The 24976-nt window shown below is 47.8% G+C and overlaps 1 protein-coding gene across 16 annotated transcripts in view; it reads left to right on the top strand.

The window, feature by feature from the left end:
* Rdl (Resistant to dieldrin) overlaps positions 1 to 24170 on the top strand; it is a 62188-nt gene extending 38018 nt beyond the window's left edge. For 2 of the 16 annotated variants that reach the window (XM_076902794.1, XM_076902810.1), the window contains 9 exons: positions 2977 to 3044; positions 10749 to 10975; positions 12087 to 12169; positions 18714 to 18851; positions 20214 to 20351; positions 21684 to 21968; positions 22185 to 22333; positions 23465 to 23627; positions 23926 to 24170. In XM_076902794.1, coding sequence (XP_076758909.1) covers positions 2977 to 3044; positions 10749 to 10975; positions 12087 to 12169; positions 18714 to 18851; positions 20214 to 20351; positions 21684 to 21968; positions 22185 to 22333; positions 23465 to 23627; positions 23926 to 24074 — 1400 coding nt within the window. In that variant the 3' untranslated portion in view covers positions 24075 to 24170. The remainder of the gene's footprint in view (positions 1 to 2976; positions 3045 to 10748; positions 10976 to 12086; positions 12170 to 18713; positions 18852 to 20213; positions 20352 to 21683; positions 21969 to 22184; positions 22334 to 23464; positions 23628 to 23925) is intronic. The other 14 variants (XM_076902806.1, XM_076902803.1, XM_076902800.1 and 11 more) reach the window with 14 other exon arrangements.
* Positions 24171 to 24976: the final 806 nt, after the last annotated feature.

The following is a 24976-nucleotide window of genomic DNA, read 5'->3' as shown; positions in this document are numbered from 1 at the left end:
ACGTGTCGAGGGCCCGATTGGCGCTTCGCCGATGAAATTAGTTCGGTTGCCGTGCACAGAACCGCATCGCCTCGAGCTGTGTGCTCCTTTGATCTGCTCTTCGTTTCGCGAGAACGCCCGGAACGGCCACGACAATCGTGTAACACGATTACGATCAGAGACGGCCGCTGTTCGAGCGCTCCTTCCGCCCAGCTCGATGTCCAATTTCTTGGCACGCTGCGCCCAATCGACGCCCCGGGTTCGACCAAATTTTAATCAGAAGCTCCCACGCGCTCGTTTATTACCCGGCTCCAACATTTCTTTTTTTTTTTTTTTCATTCTTGTTCCCTCTTTCGACACACGGACGTTCAAATTGGACCGCCCGTTTGTACATCGGAGCGAACGGTTGCTTTCCTAGCGGCGCTCTGCCATATTTTCATTTATATTTTTCCAATTTCTATTTTCGAACAATCCGAGGCGAATTTTCGTTCATCCCTATTCCGTTCTGTTCGGTAGCTGTTTCAATACTTTTATCCGATTTCTTTTCCTTTCTCTCTCTCTCTCTCTCTCTCTCTCTCTCTCTCTCTCTTTCATATGCGAAAACGACCGTCGATTTTTATCAAGGCACAACGATGGGATCGTTGCGCTCCGCTCGGATCGCAAGCACCGCAGTGACGAAGAAACTTTTTCTTACCGAGGGATCATGTCTGGAAATACATCTATATACATTTATTATACGAAGTAATTTCGAGCTCGCTCGAGAAACAGGAAACTGAGCGCTACTTTTCCTCGAGCGAGCGCAAGCGTGAGCATCCTGGGGGCCAAGGTGTGCGCATAAAGTGCGCGTAAATGGCACGGTTAAACGGTCCGAGTTACGAAGGCGGCTTGCCACTGCAACTTCGGTACTAACGAGATGAACCCAAACTTGGTTAAGAGCTCTGACCAGCTTGATACGTTGCATTACGTCCGCCTAGTTACGCCGCAGTAGCGACTCGTATTAATGTTAGTATAATTGTGCGCGTGCATGGTATACACCGACACGAACGAACACGGGAACACTCGTGGCCGCGGACCACGGCTAGAACACGACAAAAACGACACGGAACCAAAAATGGACAAAGTACTATTTCGCATGTGTGAAACGATCAAAGTGCTCGCAAACCATCAAGTAGGCTACACTCAGAAAAAACGTCTCAGCATCTCAGCTGAACAGTGGTCGCGGCGAAAGGTTTGTAATTGTATTACGCGTACAACACAGTCCGTTGGAAAGGCACGAAACGCTTCTCCTTTCACGCTCTTTTTCTCTCGTCGTATCTCTGACTATCCATTTAGAATTACTTTCATTCGTACGATATATATATATACATTTCACGTATCCACACGCGTCTCCGTCTATAGAACGAGCGAACCGAATCGTTCCGATCCGACGTTTTTTCCGGGTGTAGACCAAGTTATTACTCACTGTCTCCTGCTTGTTACTTTTTTAGCCTTTAAGCTGTCTGAAGCGTGGTCTGCTCTTGTAACGAGAAACGATAAAACGAACGAACACTTTTGTTTCCTCTCTAAGTAGAAGAATAGTATCTTGTTCAATTTTGGATATAATATAATATATATAATATACATATATATATATATATATATTATACAAACGCACGAACCGTCCCGTTTAGACCATTTTTTAGACGCTAGCTGCTATGCCGCGGTTGCTGAGATGGGCTGCCCGCCTGCCATCACTTACAATTATTATTATTCTATATTTTATTCCGCCCGATTAAAACCCCCCTTGTCGACCCCCCCCCCCCCCTCGCCCCTTCTTCTGACCCGCCGTCGCCGCCGCCCTTCTCGCCCATCACCACCGTTCGCAACCACACTTCTACTACCTTCTTCACCCTCTGTGTCTGACACCGCACGTATCACACGTTCGTCTTCTCGGAACACCGGAAGACTCCGTTTTCTTTCCACGTCTCGAACGAACCATTCACGTTCATGTCCGTCCAATAGCTGAATCGTCGAAAACGAGGGGGGAAAGAAACGTGAACGAAATGGGGGGAAAAAGCGAAACAGACGGGGACGGTGGAAGGAAATAGAGATGTACAGTGACGCGCGACTAACAGCTCGTCCGGAATCGACCATCGCAGTGATAATGACAGCAAATTTTTTTGGGGCTATCCGTTTCTTAAAGCTCGAGAGTTGATTACGAACGTGACGTAAAAAAGTTAATCGATGCATCGCTCGGGAATGGGGGGAGGGATGGACAGGTAATAGGGACGGAATTATAGCGATGGAGAGGAGAAAAAAAACGGTACAGAAACCGGAGATAGTAACGAACCGGATACTTCCGGGTGATACGAAGTAGAGACACGCGTATAGTTGGCGCGGAGTAATTAGAATGACATGCTCGGCTAACAATGCCGTAGAACAAGAAACGGAAAATGTGCGAAGGGTAAATGTAACGAGGAACAAAGGAAACACGACGATAAGGAACTAGTGTAGAAATTAAAGCGAGATAAAGGACGATTTATCGAGCAAGGTAAAATTACCTTTCTTGGCACGTGACTCTGATGTGTATTTATATATATGTATAATAGATATTATATTATACATACATATAACGAGTCGAGTGTGTAAATAATTCTTCTAGCTTGGAAAGCAACGTGGCCGACGAGTGCTGTTGATTTGGTTCCGTGCAGGGTGCGAGCTCTCTTCGACTTGTACGCTTGCATTTTACCCCTGATTCCGTGTAAATTCTGAAAATAAAATTATGGACACGATCGAACGGTTGCTTTGTACAAGCGATACGTCTGCATTCGAAAAGTCGTTTCAGCGTTCAGTCAGCTACGCGTACCTTTCCCGGGTGATCGTCTACGGATAAGCGAGTCAGGGGTAACACACGAACTTTACCGTTGTCTTCGTACAATGTACCTGTCACATGTACGGAAACTTTGAAACTAGCGGATAATCAGAGCGACCAAGGCCGGATGGTTTTGTTGATTGCAGGTCCACCAGTGGAGGTCGGCGTCACCATGTACGTCCTCAGCATCAGCTCCGTGTCCGAAGTGTTGATGGTACAGTTTGCATTCTGAAACTCATACAGAACTCACATCGACATATTCCGTATTCGTCCGTTTTCTTTTTCTCGACCCTCCTATCGGCGTTCGCGCGCGTACCGACACGCGTACCACTCCCCCCCTTTTCTCGACTTGAACACTTGAACAGCGTTCGCCGTGAGATCGATCGCCCCGCTCGCTCGATCGATCGATCGTCCGAACACGCGAATCAGCATCTCGACCGCGCCCATTCAGTCCCACTATGCCGCTTGTTGCCGATCGGTCGTCCCGCGATATCCGCGATCGGCGCGCGTGCACGCACCTGCGCGCGCCTGAATATTCCGCGTGAAACTCGACGAAAGAACAACCGTGAACGGGGACGCGAGTAAGATTAATAAATATTCCGACCGTGAATATTCATCGTCGGCCGGCATTGTTCGGATCCGGCTGCAAAACGCAACCGTTACACCGGCTGGAAACCAGTGTATCGCGTATAAAGTATCGTTATCGACGAGATCCATCTCTTACCGTGTGGAACTCTGTCTAGGGTAACGGAAGTATTTGGTACGCGCGACGAAATCTCACGGAATTCTCCGACCGTGGTACCGGAAGTAAACGTGCACCAAGAGACACGTAGGCATCGCGGCTCGCGATATTTACGTTGGCAGCAAGAGGCATATTGGCACGTACACACCCACACACGTTTGTGTACAGACTCCGCGCGTCCATAAAATGGAAGAGCCGAAAGAAAAAGTGAGATACACGCATACGTACATACGCAGACACACACGTACACACACACACACACACACACTCACACACTACACGGATGGCCTACTAACCTACGTTTTTATAGCTCGTCACAGCTGTTTGGTTGGCTGAACTGTTACAAGGGAACCTTGCTACGTTCCACAGTCTTCGCAAGATATATTCTTGTCCACTTCGTTTATGGTTTATGGTTGACTCGTTTAATTCGATTTGCGATGTTCTTGTTGCATGGCCCTACCCGCGGTGCTCGAATCGACGACGGGAGCTCGAACGCGGTAGAACGTAGTCCCGAAAATGATACGGGGCCTGGAGGATTCCGCACTTTACGATTCACACGCGACGCGCACGATCGTTCTCTCGCCGATCCGTTTTATCGCGCGGAAAGGTTTTACGAGCCGGGTGGTAAAAGTAAACGGACGCTGGACCAGATTCACCCGATCGAGGGGCGAGACTGTCACGTCCAATTACCCATGCCGTCCGTCGATGTTTCTCGAATTCCCTTCGAAATAAGTGGTAACACGATTACCCCGCGCGAACCGCGAAATATCGCGAGATCGCGATTCGAGTACTGCAGGCCGCACATATATACGTTGAGGCACGCATATATACGCGTAGACGTACACGTATTTTTCCGTAAACTCTAGATGTATACGTATATAAGCGTGTATACAGCGTCACGTATGGTATACATAAATAAATAAATATATATATATATATTATATTTTCTTTCTCGATATTTAAAATACGTATATATATAGCGTAATCATATAACGTATTGTGTATTGCGTATACTCCTGTAGTATTCAAAGGTATCTGTTCCGGTGTCTGCAATCAGTTTCAAACTGGCACGAAACTGAATCGATTTTCGTCTGCCGCACAATTCCAGACTCGAGATATCCTCGCCGCTCGTATTTCCAACGGATCGCGCGTCCGATGTTCGGTTTATCGTTTATCAATTTTGTCTAACGAAACGCGTTTAAGACGATCGCGATCCAACACGCAAGTTTGGAGCTGAATGTACGAGACTGGACCCCAGGTGTTGAGCCCTGTGCGGAAACCAAATCAAGTCGACACTGTCACCTGGGACGTGACTCGCGATTCTTAAACCCGTTGGCAAGCCTCCATTGTGCATTCCTACCCACGGATCTACTTAAAAACGCCTCCGTGTCCATCGCTCCCCGTTGAAGCTGCCCCTCGGACCGATCCGACCTCGATCGTTGATCGTTCGATCGGAAGCTCGTCCTCTACCCTCTTCATATCCGGAAGCTCGTCGCGGAACGAGCGGAGGAGCCAGTAGTTTCCTCCATCGATTCGCGCCACTCTTTCATCCCCTCCTTTCCCGTTGGCCTTTACTCTCGTGGATTCTGGACACCCGCGTTTTTGATTAAACGAACGCGACCGGGACACGAGGCAAAAGAGGAGGCGAGAACAGTGGCGAAAAGAGAGAGCCGTCATGTCCCCGCATCCCTGCATCCCCTCTGGCCAGCCGACGAAACGCAATAGAATTAAAATGAACGAGTACAGCTCGCGCTACGTCACGACCACGATCGAGGCTATACCAGTACTCCGTCATTCGATATCTATGCATATACATATATATATACCGCGTATATATATTTATATTACATTATGGATATAATACGACACCTATATTGTGCTGTATCATTGTCAGTGTGTGCAGTACGCTTCTGGTCGCTATCAATCACTACGATGCCCGTGTGCGTTCCAATTATTCGTGTCTATATGTGTGCGCGTGTGCGCGCGTGCCCGCGCGCTTGCAGCCAACAGTCCGCGCTGGTGTGTCGCAAGATTTGGGGTGCATGCGTGCACACGGACCGGCGATAACGTCGAGGCGCGAACAGGGATAACTCGCGAAGCCTTCTCTCGCCTCTCCGTCATTCGTCGTACATACACCGCTCTGTTGCGTTTCTTTTCTTCTTCTAGTTTCATTTCCTTTCAGTTCCGATTCGCTTGCCAGCTTCCGCTTTTCGAGTTTGCTTCGCTCTCTGTGCGCGTAACAGCTTCGTTACCTGTGCTTGGTAGCCTCTTCTTCTTCTTCTTTTTCTTCTTCTTCTTCTTCTTCTTCTACATCTTCTACCTCTTTTCTATCTCGACATACCCCGTAGGCAGACTCTCGCATACCCCGCGGACTCTCTTCTCCTGCCTGGGAAAAGTTGCAAATTGTCCTTATTGTTGGATACGCTCGACGAAGTGTCGCTTACGTTCCATCCATCGTGCTCGCGGATTAGACGCTCCCTTTCGAGCGACCTCGTGAGGAGATCGTGTTCTTCTTGAACAATTATCACAGGCATCTGGTCATCTATTTGTATGAATTACAGAAGAACGCGCGGTACTGTTTCGACGTCTGGCGAATCATATTTACGTATTTAATAAGTAAGAGTAATCTGCCACGGTAGATCGCGACTAATGGTTGGTCAGATGCAAACTTTTGTCTGAAGTATACTACAGTTCCCATTTCTGTCACATTACACTTGTTTTAGCGATATTGAGAACGTTGTTTCTTTCAGTTACGTCGATTCTGGATCCCTGTTTCTCTTCTACGATTGTCGGCAACAGAAATTCAAAAACTTTCTGATCGAATCTGTGGTACGACTCTGCCGATTCAAGTAGTTATCGGACAGTACCGTGACGCTCATCGGAACGAACGGAAAGTCTCAACGCGCATAGATAGAAAAGTTACAGAACAATATAACTTGTCCTTACTCCCAACCCCTAAAATCCGATCCGAACTTTTTCAAACACCACGGTCCAAAGAAACCTGGTCGCGGTGCTACGGAATGAAATTCACGAGATGCCAGGATAATTCTTTCGTCAGGAATTAAATTACCGCATACTCTCGCGGGAAGTTGGAAAGCGGCAGCCGGTATAATAATGTCAGGCCGCACGATCGCGACGGTAAAATTCGGACACGAAGGGTTCGTAAGATCTTTCGAATCGATGGTAACGAGCGGCGAAAACCATGGCAGGACAAATTAGACGTCGAGTGCGCATCACGACACGACTGCACTGCGCCTGGAGGGACGCCAAACGAAGCAAAGCTTGCTGCCGTGACAACTTCCGCCCGAAGTGACATCGACGCCACGTTACAACGGAGTTACTTTCGAGACCGCTTTAATTAAACTTGCGTTCATGGATCCGCGTTCGCATCAGAAACTACTTATGACCGCTACACGGCCTCCAATTAATACGGGAACGGTTGGAACCGAGAACTCGTTGAGAAGTAGACGATGCCAGATATCGAGATGCTGGATGCATCCTTACACGAGCACCACTTCGATTTTAGAAAAGTTAGTTGCGCGTCGAGCGTATTCGCCTTGCGTTGTTCGTTGAAAGTCTCTCTGTTTCCACACTCTGTGAGTGAGTGAATGAATTTTTTGACTGGAAATTCCTCTGATACCCTTGCGAAAATAGAGCTGTCGCTATTCTCGGCGAACAGGGTCGTTCGATTAATAGCGGACGATATAGCACGATGAAACGGACTTCTATTTATTCCCCTTTTATTATTTTCGTCTTTCGACTCCACCCTTTGAGCGGTATCCAGGCATCGCAATAGCATAAATCCGTACATTTATCCGGCATAAAACTTTCCGGGCGTTGAAAACGTCACGAAAATATCGCGGCTACGTATACAGCGTCGATGACGGCGGTAAGCGTCGCCTCGGGTTGAAATCCTTCCAGCATCGCTGGAGTGAGTGTCAGCCGTTATTGGAGCTGTAAAACGTCCAAGTTCGTTCCTAAACTTTCCCGAATTTCTCTCTCTCTCTCTCTCTCTCTCTCTCTCTCTCTCTCTCTCTCTCATTTTCCCCTGGTCCAACGAAATTTCACACCTATAACAATTGCGAAAATTCCAACGAGAGTGCCGCGTTTATAATAGTCGTAAAATCCTCGACGTAACGTTGATGCGAATAAAAAAGTAAAAAAGGTAAAAAGGAAAAAGGTAGGAGACGGAAATTTGTGTCCAACGTGACGGTAGAACGCGGGTCTGCGGATTTATAGAGGCAATTGTTATTTGTCGCAAAATCCCGCGACCCTTTTCCCTCCCTTTGTCACGGAACTTGTATAGTAAATCAAAATTTTTGTCACGACTGTTACCGTGCGCGCATAAAACTCCCTTTTCCCTCCCGCTGGAGAACCAGCGCACTTTAATTCACAGCGAACGCAGAGAAGTGTTTGCACGCGCATCGCGCGTACGAGCGCGTCGAGTAAAAACACGCCGTGCAAACTCGATCGCGTCTACCCAACCGATGCGATCATAACGAACAAAGCGTAATCGGTGAACGATTTAGCGAAACTCCAAGCACGAATACTATTCGATAATCTCGAAACAGGCTTCACACCGATAATTTTTCTCTCGATATCGAACAGCTGCGCCGGTGGGAAACGATAGACGTAGCTAATCAATTTCACACGAAAATTCCAACAACTTTCAGATCCTGCCGCATATCATTGCTACCGTTTGTCAAGTTCGAAATTCGATTAAGCCTAAGTATCGTATTTACCGTTAAGATTCTCCGCAATTCTCTCTTCTGCAGCGCAATGTCAGTAGCCAGAGCATGTAGCTGTAACGATGTTCCGTAGCATGCTTGCACGTACCATGTAGCATTGCCCGAGTAGTTTTAGTCGATGTATGGAATATATATATACATATATATAATTACCATATATACACGGTCCATGCACCCCACCGCTTTCGCGTGTACACACGAATTACCATCGCGTCGCGGAACTTCCTCACTGAGATCGACCACGTCGACAGGGATCCGACGCGAGCGAACCGTGCTCCGCGATACCGATACCGCGAGCTCCAACCCGTATAATTTTCAGCTCCGCCGAATTATCCTTATCGCGCGTACTTCGGGCTGTCGTTCAGATTTCAGGAACGCGTCGACTCTGCCTCTGTTCGCAGTTTACTTAAATTCGTAACCCCTTCGTCCTCTGACACGCCGAGAAGCACGCGTTTCAAGAGCTCGCGTCTGGACGGTTTAATCTTTTAATCACCCAAATGTAACGCAAATACGATCAGTTTAGAGCGCGATCGATACACCCGTTACACGACTTTGATAACGAAACTTTTAATAGCATTTTCGTTACCAGCCTTTGTTAACTATAACCACGTTCAAATGCGCTCGCTTGTAATTACGTCCCCCCCCCCCCCCTACTAATAATAGAATAATCAAGGAACTTGGAGCTCGAATAATAAATCAGCCGTCGGGATCAACTGATTGCGCCGGAGCTATTCGCTCGGCTACTTAAACTTTCTTTATCGAACGTATTAGACACCCGGCTTCCCAGATGGAGATTCCCGACTAAAATTGCTCGTAATAATGTTTGATAAATTCACGGGGCGCGCGCGCGAAATCGTTCCGCCACTCTTCACCCGATTAAGCCGAACAAAGTAATCAAAGTTTCAACGATGGCCCCCGAACGCTTCGAAACGCGCAACATCTTCCCACGAAAATCTATTTCTGAACGGTTAAATTACAATATTTCCGCTCGACGATCGACCATTAAAGCGGCGGTACCTCTAAATATTAAATCCTTTCGCTCTCGAATCGTTTCGCGCAAAATCGTGGCTATTCAATCGCGCTCCGATTCCTTGGTCATGCGTGAAATTTTTGATCAACCGTCTCGCAATCTTCCGTTCCTCCGAACGCAAACAACTAAACCGCGAAATCATTTGCCGTGTATGAAAATCGTTCGATTTCACGCGATTTTTAAATCTACGCCCGTGTCCCGGACCACGTATTTCGCGACTACTTACTCCTTTGCCTGCGAGATACCTCGTGATTGGGTGTCGTTTTTACGACGCTCCGGACGAGCTGCCTCGCGTATCTTTTCATTAACACGCGGAACATCTCGTCCGTGTAATAAATCGCGAATGCGAACAGGTTTACGAATACCCGACGCTCTGGAAGCCGCGGTTTCTTTTTTATTTCCACTCGCAAATGTTGTACGAGAGACGCGCAACGTTTCAAAAGATCGAAGAGTTATCTAGTTCCCGGACAGGAGTTAAATATTTCCAATTATCCGGCATCCTTCGTGTCTCGCACGCTCCGTCGAAAGACTTCGCTGCCGGTGAAATTAGTCCGTGCTTGGCGCCCAGCGTGAGATCAAAACGGAGCGTTGAAGGAGGCCTCGATAGGGTTACGTGAGTGTTCAAGTAGCCGATTTAGCGCCCTACGATAACCACGGCGCGTGGCACAACGTCGCTCGACAAGAGTTCCGAGCTTCCTGTCGGCGTTCACGATCTCAGTTCTGCGTTTCCTCTCCCATTAACCAACCGCTCGAGCCCCTATCTTATCCGATCGCGTCGCTCTACGTTTTCGTTTCCCGGTGTTGCGCCTCACTGTTTTTACCCTGATTGTTTTAATCTCGCGACAATTTCGCGTACAAAAAAACGATCTCTCACTCTCCATCTCTCCCTCTTTCTGTCTTCATTTCACGGGGCGTTCCACGATATTCATCCATCGAGAGAACACTGAATTTGCCTTCTCGCCTCGAGTGACATCCTCGCGAATAAAGAGCGGAAAAAGAGAGAGAGAGAGAGAGGGATAGCAAACGACACACGCGAGAATAAACGAGGAACAACGTGAAAAGATAATCGCGTCCTATCGGAACGGGTATACCGCTCTGTTGCAAATTTATTTATTATTTGTATGAAACGTCGCGTAATCCCGTCAATCCACCGCGTACGTGTCGCGCGTCACGTTGTTCGGCTCGATACTTTGTCGGCCATTGTAATTCCCAGGCGCGATTCCCGTCTAATCGAAAATACGCACCCCCGCGCGGGTTTTAACCACCACCACCTCCCACTAAATTCGACCGCTTTCGACGCTCTTCCACGCTCGTTCTCGCTGGTGTCGAATACGAATCACCGCCACCATTTGCGGCTCTAACAAATGCACCCGTGTGCGTGTGTGTGCCCTATGCCAGGACTTTACGCTGGATTTTTACTTCCGGCAATTCTGGACGGACCCACGGCTCGCGTTCAAGAAGCGAACGGGCGTCGAGACGCTCAGCGTCGGCTCGGAGTTCATCAAGAACATCTGGGTGCCGGACACATTCTTCGTCAACGAGAAGCAGTCGTACTTTCACATCGCTACCACCAGCAACGAGTTCATTCGTATCCATCACTCGGGAAGCATCACGCGTAGTATACGGTGAGTGGAAACGCTTTTACTATTTACCTCTATTTCAACGTGACCCGAGGAGGGTTTGTTATACTTTCGATCATCGAATAGCAGCAGGGAGAGGCATTTAAATTTGACAATTTTTATCTGGGACACGTTCTCAACGCAGAACCAGTTTTTACGGACAATATGCGATAGCGTTACTATTGTTACATGGAAATGAACGTCCGCGGTACCTTTCGTTGCGTTAATCAATCACCTTTTCATTCGGTTCATCGATTTTTATAAACGTTTATATTAACCGAGCTTCAGTCTAAACGTTGCACAATGCGCGTAGGATTGGGAAGGAAGATAATAGCTGGAAACAGAACGGCAAAAATGCTGAACGGGTTTATTAAAAATTATTCAACGGCTTTAAAAAAAAAAAAAAAAAAAAACCAAAAAAAAAGCACAATACGCTTTTGAAAATGTTTCTCAATATATCGTTCAACAATGCTTGTGGAAATTGAAAAAAATTCTCTCAACTGATTTTGGTAGCGGGAGGACGGTCTCTTGGTAAGCGATCTAACCGTTTTCCGCAGGACCGTATTTCGTTGCGCAACTTTCGACGAAAGTCGGCGAACCCACCAGCCGAGAAGACTTCTCAAGTAATGGAACATATTTTCTTGCGAGAGAGGGAATGCGCGATAAAACTGCCATGTTCAGGCGCGATTTTAACCTCGTTTCGATACCTCGTACCGCCGGGGAACCGCCTAGACACTTGAGGGAGCAATTGTACCAGCCACGACAAATTTCTACCGCGCATCGGTTGTCACCGCTACCACCCTCCCGTTCTTCCTTCGACGCCTGGTCGTAACATCCCTCGTATCCATTGCTCCCCTTCGAACCGACCCGAAGTGTTCTGGTATTAACGGTGCTGCTATATTCAGACGATCCATGCATACCTAATTCCGCCGGTGCACACCCTTTCGCGGTGCTCTTCGTCTGGAAACTTGAAACCGGTTCGACGCGAACCGAAAGCAAAAGCAAAAGAAGGAAAGAACGGTAAGAGGTATCGATTCGAGAGCTAGAAATTCCTCCCCTAAATTAGATTCGATGGATGGAATTGATTTCGAAATGATTCTTGCACTGTTTGTTACAGTTTAACGATCACGGCATCGTGTCCGATGAATCTGCAATACTTTCCGATGGACCGACAGCTCTGCAATATCGAGATCGAGAGCTGTAAGTACGCACGTGTGCGCGTGTATAAATGCATACATACTAAACCGAAGTGACGATCTGAGAAAAGTTCGACACCCTCGCCTCCGTCCACTGTTCACACAGACACGCTACATACGTACACGTTAACATACGACCCGAATCTATCATCGGAGCATCAACGATTGCCGATCTTGGAGACGGCGATCGACACGTTCGCCGTGTTAAAACGAAACGAGTGATAAAGTGAATCGCGAGAACTCCGTTGCATTCGTAAAAGGATAAAGAAACGAGTGTCGATCGCCGTTCGTCGAACGCGACTCGACTGTACATCGCTTTCAACCCCTTTTTCAGATAAGCTCAGAAAGACACGCTTCTGTCGTGTACATTTGCGCCGAGCGTAACAAGAAAAAGAAACGAAAAAAAAAGAAAAAGAAAAAAAACAACAAAATCAGAAAAGAAACCTAAGGAAACTTCGTATATTCTTCTTTTACACGCTCATACGAAATATCGTTACCAGACACCTTACAGGCCCACCCCCTTCAAACGCGACAGCCACCGCTCTCTGTCTCCTCCGCCCCCCCCCCCACCCCCCACCCTCGTCTATCCCCCTTATCATCTTCTTCCCTCTTTCTTCTCTCTATCTTCTCTCCTCTCTAGCTGTCTATCTATCTGTCTGTCTGTCTGTCCATCACTCGCCACTTTACACGCTCACTGACACACGAATCAGTCACACGATCTGCGACATCGTCGTGGATCACTTTCATTCACTCGGTCCACTCACTCACTCGCTCACTCACCCGCTCTCGCTCACTCCTATTGGGTTTTTCTGTACCATTCACGATGACTGTTCTATACAAACGTGACATCGTGAACTTGCCAAGCCAGACGCGTGCCTTTCGTCTCGACTAAATTTTTCAACAGAGAGGACTTTAACTTCCGACAACAAGAAATTGTCGGAGGACGGTTCAAATCCGACGATATGCGACGCGAAACGAACGCACGATTCTCATCGGAGACTTTCTCGAAAAAAAAAAAAAAAAAAAAAAAAAATAGACGAGGGAAGCCGTCGAACAGAGTTGCAAGGTACGCCCGTCTCGATCGTTTCAATTCGAATCACGCGTTCGGCTCGGCAACGAGGCACAGTGTGCGCGGAACAACAAGAGCACCTTGACGAGAAGCGTCCGCAATAGCCGGAGACGGCCGCCGTCTCAGTCGCGACGCCCGCTGTATACGCAATCAGCCTGACGTTGAGTTCGGCAAACGGCTCGATCGGACGAGCCGCGCTACGTTTAGGCTGCTAATAGTGTTACGAGAGTATAGAGAACGCAGGGGTCCCGCTGAACGAGGGAGAACCAACCCCCTGGTAACGCACCAGTGTACGGTGGCACGTAGACGGAAAAGCCGGCCAACCACCCTCCCACAGCCTACTCTCGCGTGGCTGCTGACGCGCGGCTGCGAAATTCCTCTCTGTGTGTATGTATGTGCGCGCCCGCGCAAATGATCTGTGTACGTGTGCGTACAGTGTCACTGCTGCAAATTGCACGCGATTATTGGATGTGTGAAACCGAAAGAGGATGCCCGGATGCTCTCTCTTTTTCTATCTCTCCGGCAACCGGCCTTTCCCTTCGACCCTCTAGAAATCGCAATCGACGCGGCGTCCTCTCGATCCCTTTCCGATCGATCGTTCGCGTGAACGGTACAAGCGATTTTCATTGGAAATATTTAGCGCGAACGAGCGAAACTACGGATAACCTACTAATTCGTTAACGATCATCGGAGCGGCGGTCGGATCGTTCAACAGCTATTAAATCATTCGGCCCCGTCTCAATATGTTCCGTAATTGTGCCATTTACTCCGCCAACTGGCTCCGTCCGGCTCGGCTCTCGATTACGCCCGGATATTGTCGACGGCTCGATTCGCAAATAAATGGCAGAACGGACGGGCTTGGTGATCAGCAAGGTTCATATATATATACATCTGTATCACATCTGTAGAAATTACGGTAGAGAGGGATCGAACGATGAAGGGATGGAGAAGGGACGACGAAGTAACGAAAATGAGTCGCGAAACGCATCCTTTGATTGTAGCGGTCCTCGAACGGAGATCGGTAATCTATACGGGGACAATGGAAAAAGTTTCGGGCTAACTCGTCCCGGCTAACGGATCCATATTAAAACTCGATCGTTTGCAGGACACGACGAAAGTCGGACGCTTGAGATATCAAAGTGACTTGACCAAGTTCGTTGATTAGTTTCGCGGAGTAGAAAGTCGGATCGTGGCTTCGTCCTTAATTGCCCCAGCCTCGTCGCCGGACGAAATTATTACCGTCGTTCCGAGTATTTCCGTCCCCATCCGCCCCCAATTCTCCTCGCGAGACGGTAATTAATAACGATTAAGATCGCAACTACGACGAAACGTTCGAATTCTGCGAGAATGAAATAAAAATACCGATACGTTCAGTTCTATCTCGAAGCAATAAATAATTATAGAGAATCGATCGATTCGCGTTCCCCCTGGTTACTCCTGTTCTCGCGCGATTCATCCTAATTAACGCAACTACGCCCGACCGTCAAATTCCACGCGTCCAATTAAACATACCAATTAAAATATCGGCCACACTTTGCAGCCAGAGAACACTTCGTTACCCGAAAAACTGAATACCATTACCGTTCGCGTTCAACGAGTCGCGTGATATTTCTCTCGGCTATCTTAATTCGCGGAAAACAATGAGTGGGTTTTGTTTCCGCTTCCAATGGCCATGGGGCGAAGGGTATTAATTGAACTTTTTTCGACCGTGATTCGTCCGCGTTGTTATTTTAAATCTCGTTAATGGCGAACGTTAAACGTTCGCCTGTTATTGTTGCGATTTATCGGGACGGCACGGGCCACCTGCGACGAACTTGGTCCAGCCAGAGAATTCGTTTGGCCGGGGAAAAAAAACAAAAACAAAAAAACAGAGGAAAACAGCCGTGCAGGCCTTTGTTGTCGTGCCAATTTATGACGTTTCACCTGGTACGCATTAACGTTGTTCCGCCGACGAGTGCGGACGTGCAATTTGCAGTAACTCGAAACGACAGGTAGTAAGCTCGATCGCGCAGTAGTACAGTCGATCATTAATCCGCCGCCGGTGGATATCGAGCCGACCGACGTTTACGCAGCGAGAGCAGACGAATTTTGTGGTGGATTTTCTGCGTGTCGAAGGAACACCAATAAAATACGAACTGAATACGTAAAGGAAAGGAAAGAGAAAGAGATTGTTGACAATCGGAAAAAAGGTCGTCGAGCATAGTTCGAACGCAAGTACGAGTCTCCGCATCCTCGATCGCAATCTACGTGACAAAACCGTACATAACCGTAAGACCAATTTACGAGCATCCTCCGAAGGGTCTCCACTGTACCAATTTACCACTGTTATGAATTATCACGTCGGTCTCAGCGAACTTTAGTGTAATTTCTCCGCATACAGCGCTCGAGACGCGACTCGAACGTCTGGTTATCGCGTTCTAGCGTTCGCTCGATCGAGAACACGCGCAGGGAACGCGTACTCCGAGCGATTCGGACGGAAGCATTCAAAGGGATCCATAGAAAAATCAAGTAATAAGTAAAAGAGAAACAAAAAAATAATAATAATAATAAAGTATATAGAAATGGATGAAAAATCGACGGAGAAATCGCACGAAACTTGGGGGAACCATTTGAGCACACGCACGGCTGTAAATATAAGAATTTCCGGACGATCGAAAGCGAGTAAATACTTCTTGGCTCCGACGACGATACGCCTTTACGAACGTGTGCTACATGATTAATACCGAAAGTCACCACTTTGCCACTGTCACAAAACCACCACCACCACCACTTGACCATCACTATCACAAAAACCAAGCCCCCCCGGCCCCTCTAAAAAGCCTCCGACATATAGCACTGAGCCTCGTGTCCGGGGACGTAGTAAGGGCCGACGACGGCCAGCCCCGAAGGAGGCTAAACACAGAAAACGACGTGTCGACTACCGTGCGACCGAATTAAAACGCATTGTGCATCTAGCCCAGCGCATGTAAGAACGAAACGACTGCAGCATCTTAGCCACCACGTGACGTGCCGTGGCCCCGTTCGGTATGCCTACATTATTCCGAATATCTGGTTATGATCTATCTTGTCTATCAATTGATACGTTTCTCTCTCTTTCTCTCTCTCTCTCTCTCTCTTTCTCTCTCTCTCTCTTTCTCTCTCTCTCTCTCTCTCTCTCTCTCTCTCTCTCTCTCTCTATCTATCTATCTATCTATCTATCTATCTCTCTGTCTTTCTTTCTGTCTCTCTGATTTTGATATATTCCGCAATTGGTACCCATATTCCCCGGTCACATTTGCGTATGCCACCATATATACTATATAGATGGTAGTTTTGATGGAACCCCCTGTCCCCTAGATGAAGGACGGCATGTCTTTGGCACGAAAATCTTTTGTTCCGCTCTCTTAATCAAGGACCGAGTTTTCGGAGTGGCGTGCTAATTGTACGCGCATAACGCAACTTTAACGAGGTTCGAATCTGTCGACCAAACGGGTCTCTTAAATTGGAGTGGATCCCCTTCAAAGTTCGAAACTCGGTAAAGTTCGATCTACGCAGCAAACGAACGACATCGCTGTCCATGATAATTCGAGGGGAAAGGATCCCCGTGTTTCCGTGAAAATTCGATCGGTTGAATTCGATTCAGGGTAAATTGGATCCAAGGATAGCGTACCTCGCGAACGTTTGAATACTGCAAACGGCCATTCCAGCGGGGATAAAAAGAAAGTTAAATTCCGTGTTCAGAATTCGTGTCACTGGTAATGCACAAAGCATGCGGCATCGGGCATGACGTACAAAATTACGTGGCACGAAGCATGAGACTGTGTGGCGCTGTGTTGCATGTTACGCCCGCGCGTGGGAGAGCGCCGAGGCGCGCGCCCACTCGCCGAGCCCACCTATGCGTTCTCCAAATCCCGCACCGACCACCGCATGCAGACGCACGATACTTTTTTTCTTCGCTTCTCCATATCTACTTATACACTTTCCACTTATCGTCTTATATAACCTCGACTTGGTACCACCACTACCGGATCCCATACTGTTACTCTTTGCTAATGTTGCCGCAAACCCTCCTTTCTTACAGTATTCAACGGCCGCAGCTCTTACCCTCTCCCTTCTTCCCTCCGCACCCGTTGAACCCTCTTATAATGCTTGACGATACCCCACTCCAGGACGTTTCTACCAGTGGAAAAAAGAAAACAGGAACGGTCGATTCTTCGCACGCGCCGCGAACATCGGCGGAAAGATGGTCCTTTCTCGTTTCTTTGGAATCGTTTTTCGAACGAAATCGTCGCACCGCGGCATTTATTCTATTCGCGACTAACCTCGAACGGAACTCGATATACGAAGCAACCCGTTCGCGCGTCAAAAAGCAATCGACAGTGGATCGGTCCAGCAATCGATAGACGCCAGTAGTCGCGAGCATCGTAGAGATAAATCTGTCGCGCGGCGGAAAGCGTACGCCCGTGCGGAATTACAGGGTGGCATTCGCCGGGCGAAAATGAGCAACCGGAACGGTAGAAACGGCAACAGTATTTCCGTGTTCCACAAACAAAAGCAGTTAATCTCGAATACTCGGTCGCGAGACCGCTTAATCCACGTTTCGCCGATGCTCGCGCTATGTGGCCGACGCCGCGATGGAATTCCACTTTGGTGCCTGGAATGCGGTATAACGATCGTAATCACCTAAGATTCAGTTACGGAGGAATGTTTCTCGGGCCGGTATGTGCACGCTCGAGGCCGCGCCGAGGAATTAGACGAGCATAAATAGGCGTGAATTCCGATCGATCGCAGAAAATTCGACGGCAATCACGGTTCCGCGGAATCTCTTCGAAATACGAGGTACAAACGAACGAAAAGTCCGTTGTTTTCGTTCGGTTATTATTTTCAGAACTGATGACGCATAGCTTGTTCCTCGTGGCCTCGATCGCGCGTATTGTACCGTATAACGGGTTTTGCGTGGGAAATTATGGACGTACGGAAAGTGAACGGGAAAACGCCCCCAAGTACGCGAGCGGCGGTTAACAAACCGATCGGATTGAATACGGAAGTGCCTTTTGTACGTCCATAAATGATGATTATAAACGCTGCGCACGCGCAAACGTCCAGAGTATTATCGTTTCCAATTACGCGTTTGGTAATCGGCTGAAACGAACTGGTCGTTTCAGTCGACCATCGTTTCAACGCCTGGCTCGATTTTTGCAGCGCAGACACGCACCTTAAGCCGACACCGAAATGTAACGAGCGAGAAAATGGACACACGCTCGGTACGAACGTGTGAATAACAGATTATCTAACGGACACGGTTTAGGGTGCTCGATGAAACTTTTTGCTTCTCTCTACAACCCCAACCATACGAACCAAACCCCCCGCTCCTCAGAGTTGAACCCTGGAACAACCTTGTTTTCCCTGAAAGTTCCCCCTAAGACCTACCACACAAAACTTAAGTGTCTAATTATTGTATGTTAGAGCGAAGATATTTGTGTTCTTGTTCTCCCGGCAGTTGGATACACAATGCGCGATATTCGGTACAAATGGAACGCCGGCCTACAGTCGGTCGGCATCTCGAACGAGGTGGAACTACCGCAGTTTCGCGTGCTCGGTCACAGGCAACGACAGACAACCATACACCTATCTACAGGTAGATATCCCCCTCTTATTAGTTCTTCCTTCTAAACTTCGTCCAGAGGCTCGCGCAGATGGTTAAATGACTATTAACTTGTTGTAATGTAATGTTCACACGCGTGTACACGCCGTTATGTGCAGTACGATATGTGTGGAGCGTTCTGTACTATTCTTTTCCCTTTTCTTTTTTTCTTTCGCTACGATCGACTCTTCTTTCTTTCTTTCTTTCTTTCTTTCTTTCTTTCTTTCTTATTATGTACATGTATATAAGTATTATGTATGTTTTCGTTGTTTTTTTAATCCGTTTATTTTTGTTTCTTATTTCGCACCGATATGCACCGATATCACCGTGTTGCCTTATCACCGCGAACACAACCGATCGTTCCGATCAAGGAAGAGCTTACCCGCTAGGACGAAACCGTCCCCGGGGCTAACTCATACGACCAATCGACCGATCGACCAATCAATCGACTGTCATCGATTTTTAAATCCACGGAACAAAGGACGAAGACGAACTCTCCCCATACGAATCCATCGTTCCCGATTTAGTCCCCTATCACGGGTCCGAGGTCGGTGACGTACTATTTCGCTGTATTTCGCTCGACCGCTCTCCATTTCGATGCACACGCGTTCGCACGCCGCGAACTAACTCTCGAGCCACGAACGAAAACGGAAATAGTACCGAGCCGACCTCCGACGAAACCACCCACAACATCAGATCAAACCGACACGATGGGCTCTTAGAAAGTTCGAAAAGATAAGAGAAAGAATTATTTTGCTAAAACGACAACATCACCACGATCATCTCTTGTGGATCGTGTCCGGCGATCGAAGGGATCGCGCGAACCGACTACGAGATCATCGCACGAAATAAAAAAAAAAAAAAATAAAAAAACAAACAAACAAACAAAATAGAAACAAAGTAGACGAGTGACTTATGAGTCACGTTCGTATGTCATCTCGCGTTCGTAATCGATTTTTCTTGCCCCCCGCGAATCAACGCGGGCGCAAACGGGTGCCTCTCGTGAACGACGCAGAGAGTAAAAACGGACGGAGAGGGACAGATAGATAGAAAGGAGGACAGAGAAAGATGTTCGAAGAGAGGAGATCACGAACGAAACGAGACGCGAACCGATCGAAGGATAAACTCACGATCGAATATAAAAGCGATATGTAAACGAGTAAATGAACGTATGTATATATATAATATATACATTGATATAATATAAAGAGAAAAAGAGGGAAGTGTAAAATGAGCGGACTTGTTGGGGTTTTGACGGGGGTGCGAGGTAAGTGGAGGCCCCCTCGGAGCTGATACGCGTTTGAGGGCTTCCGCGAAGGTACGTACCAACCGCGGGGGGTCTCTCTATTTTTTCAGTCGGATACACGATGAGGGACATCCGGTACAAGTGGAACGAGGGCCCGAACAGCGTCGGTGTCAGCAACGAGGTCTCCCTGCCTCAGTTCAAGGTCCTTGGTCACCGTCAACGAGCCATGGAGATTAGTCTAACTACCGGTAATGTATGAATAGAACCCCACCCCCACCAACAAACAAAAAAAATTCATAAATAAATAATAACAATAATTGAACCCTCGCTTTTAACGGTATGGGTAAGGTGGAGAGACACGTTTTGCGCTATCCGATGTCCGCAGCTACGACGTCGCTCGCAGCAACGTTACTCTACGTTAAACAATCGTCGATCGATCGATCGATCGATATCTCTCTCTTTCTCGCGGTCACGTCCCCTATGCAAATGCTGCGCCACCTCGGTGGACGTTGAAGCGGCCGGTCCTCGGGCTTCATTCGTCGCCAACTTTATAATCTTCGCTCGATTTAACGGCTAAATATTTCACGAACGTATTTAACGAGAGACCGAGTCTCGAATAATTATTAAAAATTCCCGCTCGCTAACGACGTTAAGAAGGTAGAAAGAACTTTTAACGGAGTCTCTCATCAGCGACCTTTCAACGAAATTTCCTTTGGAATTGCATTTCCCATTAAAGCTCGAGTTAATATTCTTTCGTCCGAGAACAAGCGTTGTAACCGTCGTTCGCGTCGTTCCGGCGCATCGCGCGAGCTATTTTATCCCAAACCGCGTCATCAGTTCCACCCTTCTTCCGCGTCCTCTCTTTGAAGTCCCCGCGTGCTCGAAGCGAACGACCGAGCTCATAACCGTGGCGGAGAGGAGCAATCAGGCCCCCGAGCAAATCCCATTTACCTTCGGTGAACGTTGCGCGGATTCTTCTTGCCAGTTCGTTGCGAAGGGGCTAGGCGAGGGGCTAGGAAACTCCCGGGTGCCTGCACCGCGAAAGAAACCAATGCAACTCGATTTTCCATCCACGCAAATTTCTCGTTCCACCTACTCCCGGCCTCGTTGTTCAAGCGAACTCCTTTCCTCGAGCATACACGCGATATCCGACGTGGTCTCGGGGGCGAAACGCACGCACGAGATCCATCAACGCCGCGAAACTTTGCTCGACGTCTTTGCCAACGTCGGGGGCGAAACGCGGATTCGTCCGAATAATGAGAGGAAACGGGAGGAAGAGAGAGAGAGAGAGAGAGAGAGAGAGAGAGAGGGAGAATTAAAAAGACACGCGGGATGAACGTTCACCCTGGCCCAGACTATTCGACGAAGAGAGTAGAGAAAGCAAAGGGGATGGAAAAATGAAAAGCGACCAGCGTGGAAAGAGAGAGATATAGATGTAGAGAAAGGAAGTGTAAAATGTAAAGGGCAGAGCGAAAGAGGGAGATGGAAAAGAAAATGTGAACGAGAAGTAATGAACGGGATGAGACATTTCATGGCGCCTCTCCGTCCCCCTGTCCTAACTGTCGATCTTTTAATCGTAGGAAATTATTCGCGACTGGCCTGCGAGATCCAGTTCGAACGGTCGATGGGCTACTACCTGATTCAAATCTACATTCCATCGGGCTTGATCGTCATTATCTCGTGGGTGAGCTTCTGGCTGAACCGTAACGCGACCCCCGCTCGAGTGGCGCTTGGAGTGACCACCGTGCTCACCATGACCACCCTCATGTCCTCGACGAACGCGGCGTTACCGAAAATCTCCTACGTCAAGTCCATTGATGTTTACCTGGGCACTTGTTTCGTCATGGTGTTCGCCTCGTTGCTCGGTGAGTACCATCGTACACTTTCACTTACCGAAAATACTGCGAAATCCTTAAATACGCGGTGAATTTGAGGGATCAATCAAAAGTGCTTTTCAATCGGAAGGGTAGAATAGTATTGAAATTGGAAAACGAAGATGAAAATGTAACGTACTTTCAGTAAAAAGTATAATACTTGTACCGTCCTGTCTGATTATTTCCGCGATCTCTCTGTCTTCGCAGAATACGCGACGGTGGGCTACATGGCAAAGAGGATTCAGATGAGGAAGAACCGGTTCCAAAAGATCGCGGAAAGTATGAAGACGGCGAGAGAGAATCCAGGACCGCCCGGTGTACCTGGTGATCACGGAGATCACGCGCCAAAGCAAACTGTGAGTGTAACATCGGCCAACCAGTAGCACCCCTTTCGTCTTTCTTTCCAATTAGAACGTTTCTGTTGCCGTCAGCATTGCAACGCGTTGCGCCTTTAGCCACCAATTGAAATTAAACAGCAGACAGAACTACTAGTCGCAGTAGAATAGGATCGTGATTAGCAACGATCATCGTAGATAGCTGTTTCACTTATTTCACTCGCCGAGCATTGCCTTTTATCAGCGTCGCTATCATTTTCTGATGCGTTCTTCGGCAACTTGCGCACCGGAACTCGTCGCACGACACGATTTCAGCCGTCGAACTTAAACCTGTCCGCAAGCGTTCGATTTTCGATGGACCTCCGACGAAAAACAAAAAAAAAACGAAACCATAGGAGGAGGGGGAGGGAAACGAAATGTTTTTTTTTCACTCGAAACACGATCGAGCCGCGAAAGGTCAAAAGCTAAAAGGTTCTGTGAAATGAATTCCCATTTGGTCGCGTTCCGCCGGCCGGCGGCGCACCTCGCGCACGGAAACGCGATGCACTATAAATTTTCTTTTAATCTCCGGGATTGTGAAACGGGAACGAAAAATATTAAAGGGGGGGGGGGAGGATGGGGGAGGGCCACAAGAGGAGGCGCGAGACAGACGGAAGGTGGTGCTGACGGACGCACGGCGTCACGGTGCGCGTGTAAAGTGTTGCCAGAATCAGGCGTTTTAATTAATTCCGAACCGGATTAATTACTCGTTCTTTGACACGGAACAACGACATAAACCGGAACTACCGCGACTCGTTTCATCGGTCAGTGTTTTACGGCTTTGGAAAATGAAATAACACCTGAAGGAGAGGCGTCGATAAAAATGACGCGTATATAAAAGCGAGACGTCGTTCTCCATTTCCGAATGTGATTAACACCGGTACGGCTTCGTAATTAATTAAACGAACAGGAGAGCGTGCGAGTAGCTATCGTCAGGTGAGTCTTATCGCTTTTAAACTTGAGATTTAAAATATAGAAAGCTAGAGTGTTAAACGTTCGTCGAGTAGTAGAACACGCGGTTGCCCATCCTCGATGTCGCATGCCAATCTACCAAATTAAGGGGTTTTCCTCGGAGAAGGACACCCCACGCCGAACTGCCGTGTCTCTTGTAAGTGGTCCCGTGTTGTCCAGGAGGTGCGGTTCAAGGTGCACGACCCGAAAGCACACAGCAAAGGTGGCACGCTCGAGAACACCATTAACGGACGGGCTGACGAGGAGGCAGCGCCTGCGCCGCAGCATCTCATTCATCCTGGCAAGGATATCAGCAAACTTTACGGTACGAACGAATATTCTCCTCCGAGCTTATACTCTTGCGACCTTTTCTTCCGACGCTCGAACGTTCAATGAGACTCGAACGTTTTGATTCGTACAAGTTAGATTATAGAGTCCAACAATTGCCAACTAATTTTGCTCGATTCTTTTCTGATCCACAGTCGTTGATAAAATTGTTCTCCGACAGGAAGTAAGAGAGTAACTCTATTAATAGCGATTGCATATTCATATCGCTTTCTTTTAACGAACTCTAGTTCGACGACCGGCTAAGACAAGATAATCGATCGTTGTTTCTTTACTAGGTATGACACCATCGGATATCGACAAATATTCCCGCATCGTGTTTCCGGTATGCTTCGTCTGTTTCAACTTGATGTACTGGATCATCTACTTGCACATCAGCGACGTAGTGGCGGACGATCTGGTACCGATACTCGAAGAGGGGAAATAAGCTAAGAGAACGCGACGGTCGCGCGCGTACGGCAAACGAAACGTGCGGTTAAAGACTGATGCGACAGAGCATAGAAAGAAAGGGGTGAAACCAGTTTGCGAATAGTCCCGTCGAAATGAGACAGACTAAAATAACGCTGTGATTACTTCGAGACGAAGCGGTGATCGATGAACTGTATAGATGAGGTAGAGTATAAAACGACGAACAAAAGTAAACCGGATGGGAGACGGAAAAAAGAAAAAAAAGAAAAAAAAAAGAAAAAAAGAAAGAATTGCCGATTCTAACTTGTTTTAACGTGAATTACAAAGCGTCAGACCAAAGATGTCGAAAGAAGAACACCGGGAACGAGTCGCGTCTCTGTGCTTCGTTCGAGCAGGAGATAGGGACGGTCACTGGTCAGACCAGTCGGACGACTAACCGCGCTGTGACTACTACTTCGTGACATTCCAATCGCTGCACGCCGATCGTAAATTCCCCCAGCGACGTGTTCTTCTCGCTGGTTCCCGTGCACGATCGCGTGCGGGAAACAGGCGAGCGTTGGTAAAGAACAAAAGTATAGAACAGAGAGCGGACAAAAATTGAAAACTAACGGCGAATCCACGGACGTGCATACCTTAAAACATTGCCAGTCTAGGATCTATGCCTAGATCTTCAAAAAGAGGAGAAGAGAAACAAACACCTTCGATATAAACACTTGTCAATTTAGCCACCATTATTTACATACATATATACATACTTATAAATATATGTATAAATATATATGAATATATATAAACACGCGCGTGTACATTTATATATATTTGTATATTTATATATACATAGTAAGATTAAGGTAAACGTAAGGGGAACGCAGAAAAGTATAACGCTCGTCAGTACAAGGCCGACGAATCAAGGCGAGGCCG

This window comes from Xylocopa sonorina, chromosome 10, assembly GCF_050948175.1.
Source record: "Xylocopa sonorina isolate GNS202 chromosome 10, iyXylSono1_principal, whole genome shotgun sequence".
Lineage (NCBI taxonomy): Eukaryota > Metazoa > Arthropoda > Insecta > Hymenoptera > Apidae > Xylocopa > Xylocopa sonorina.
Note: the sequence above shows the minus strand (reverse complement) of the source record. Positions and strands in the feature narration are given on the sequence as shown.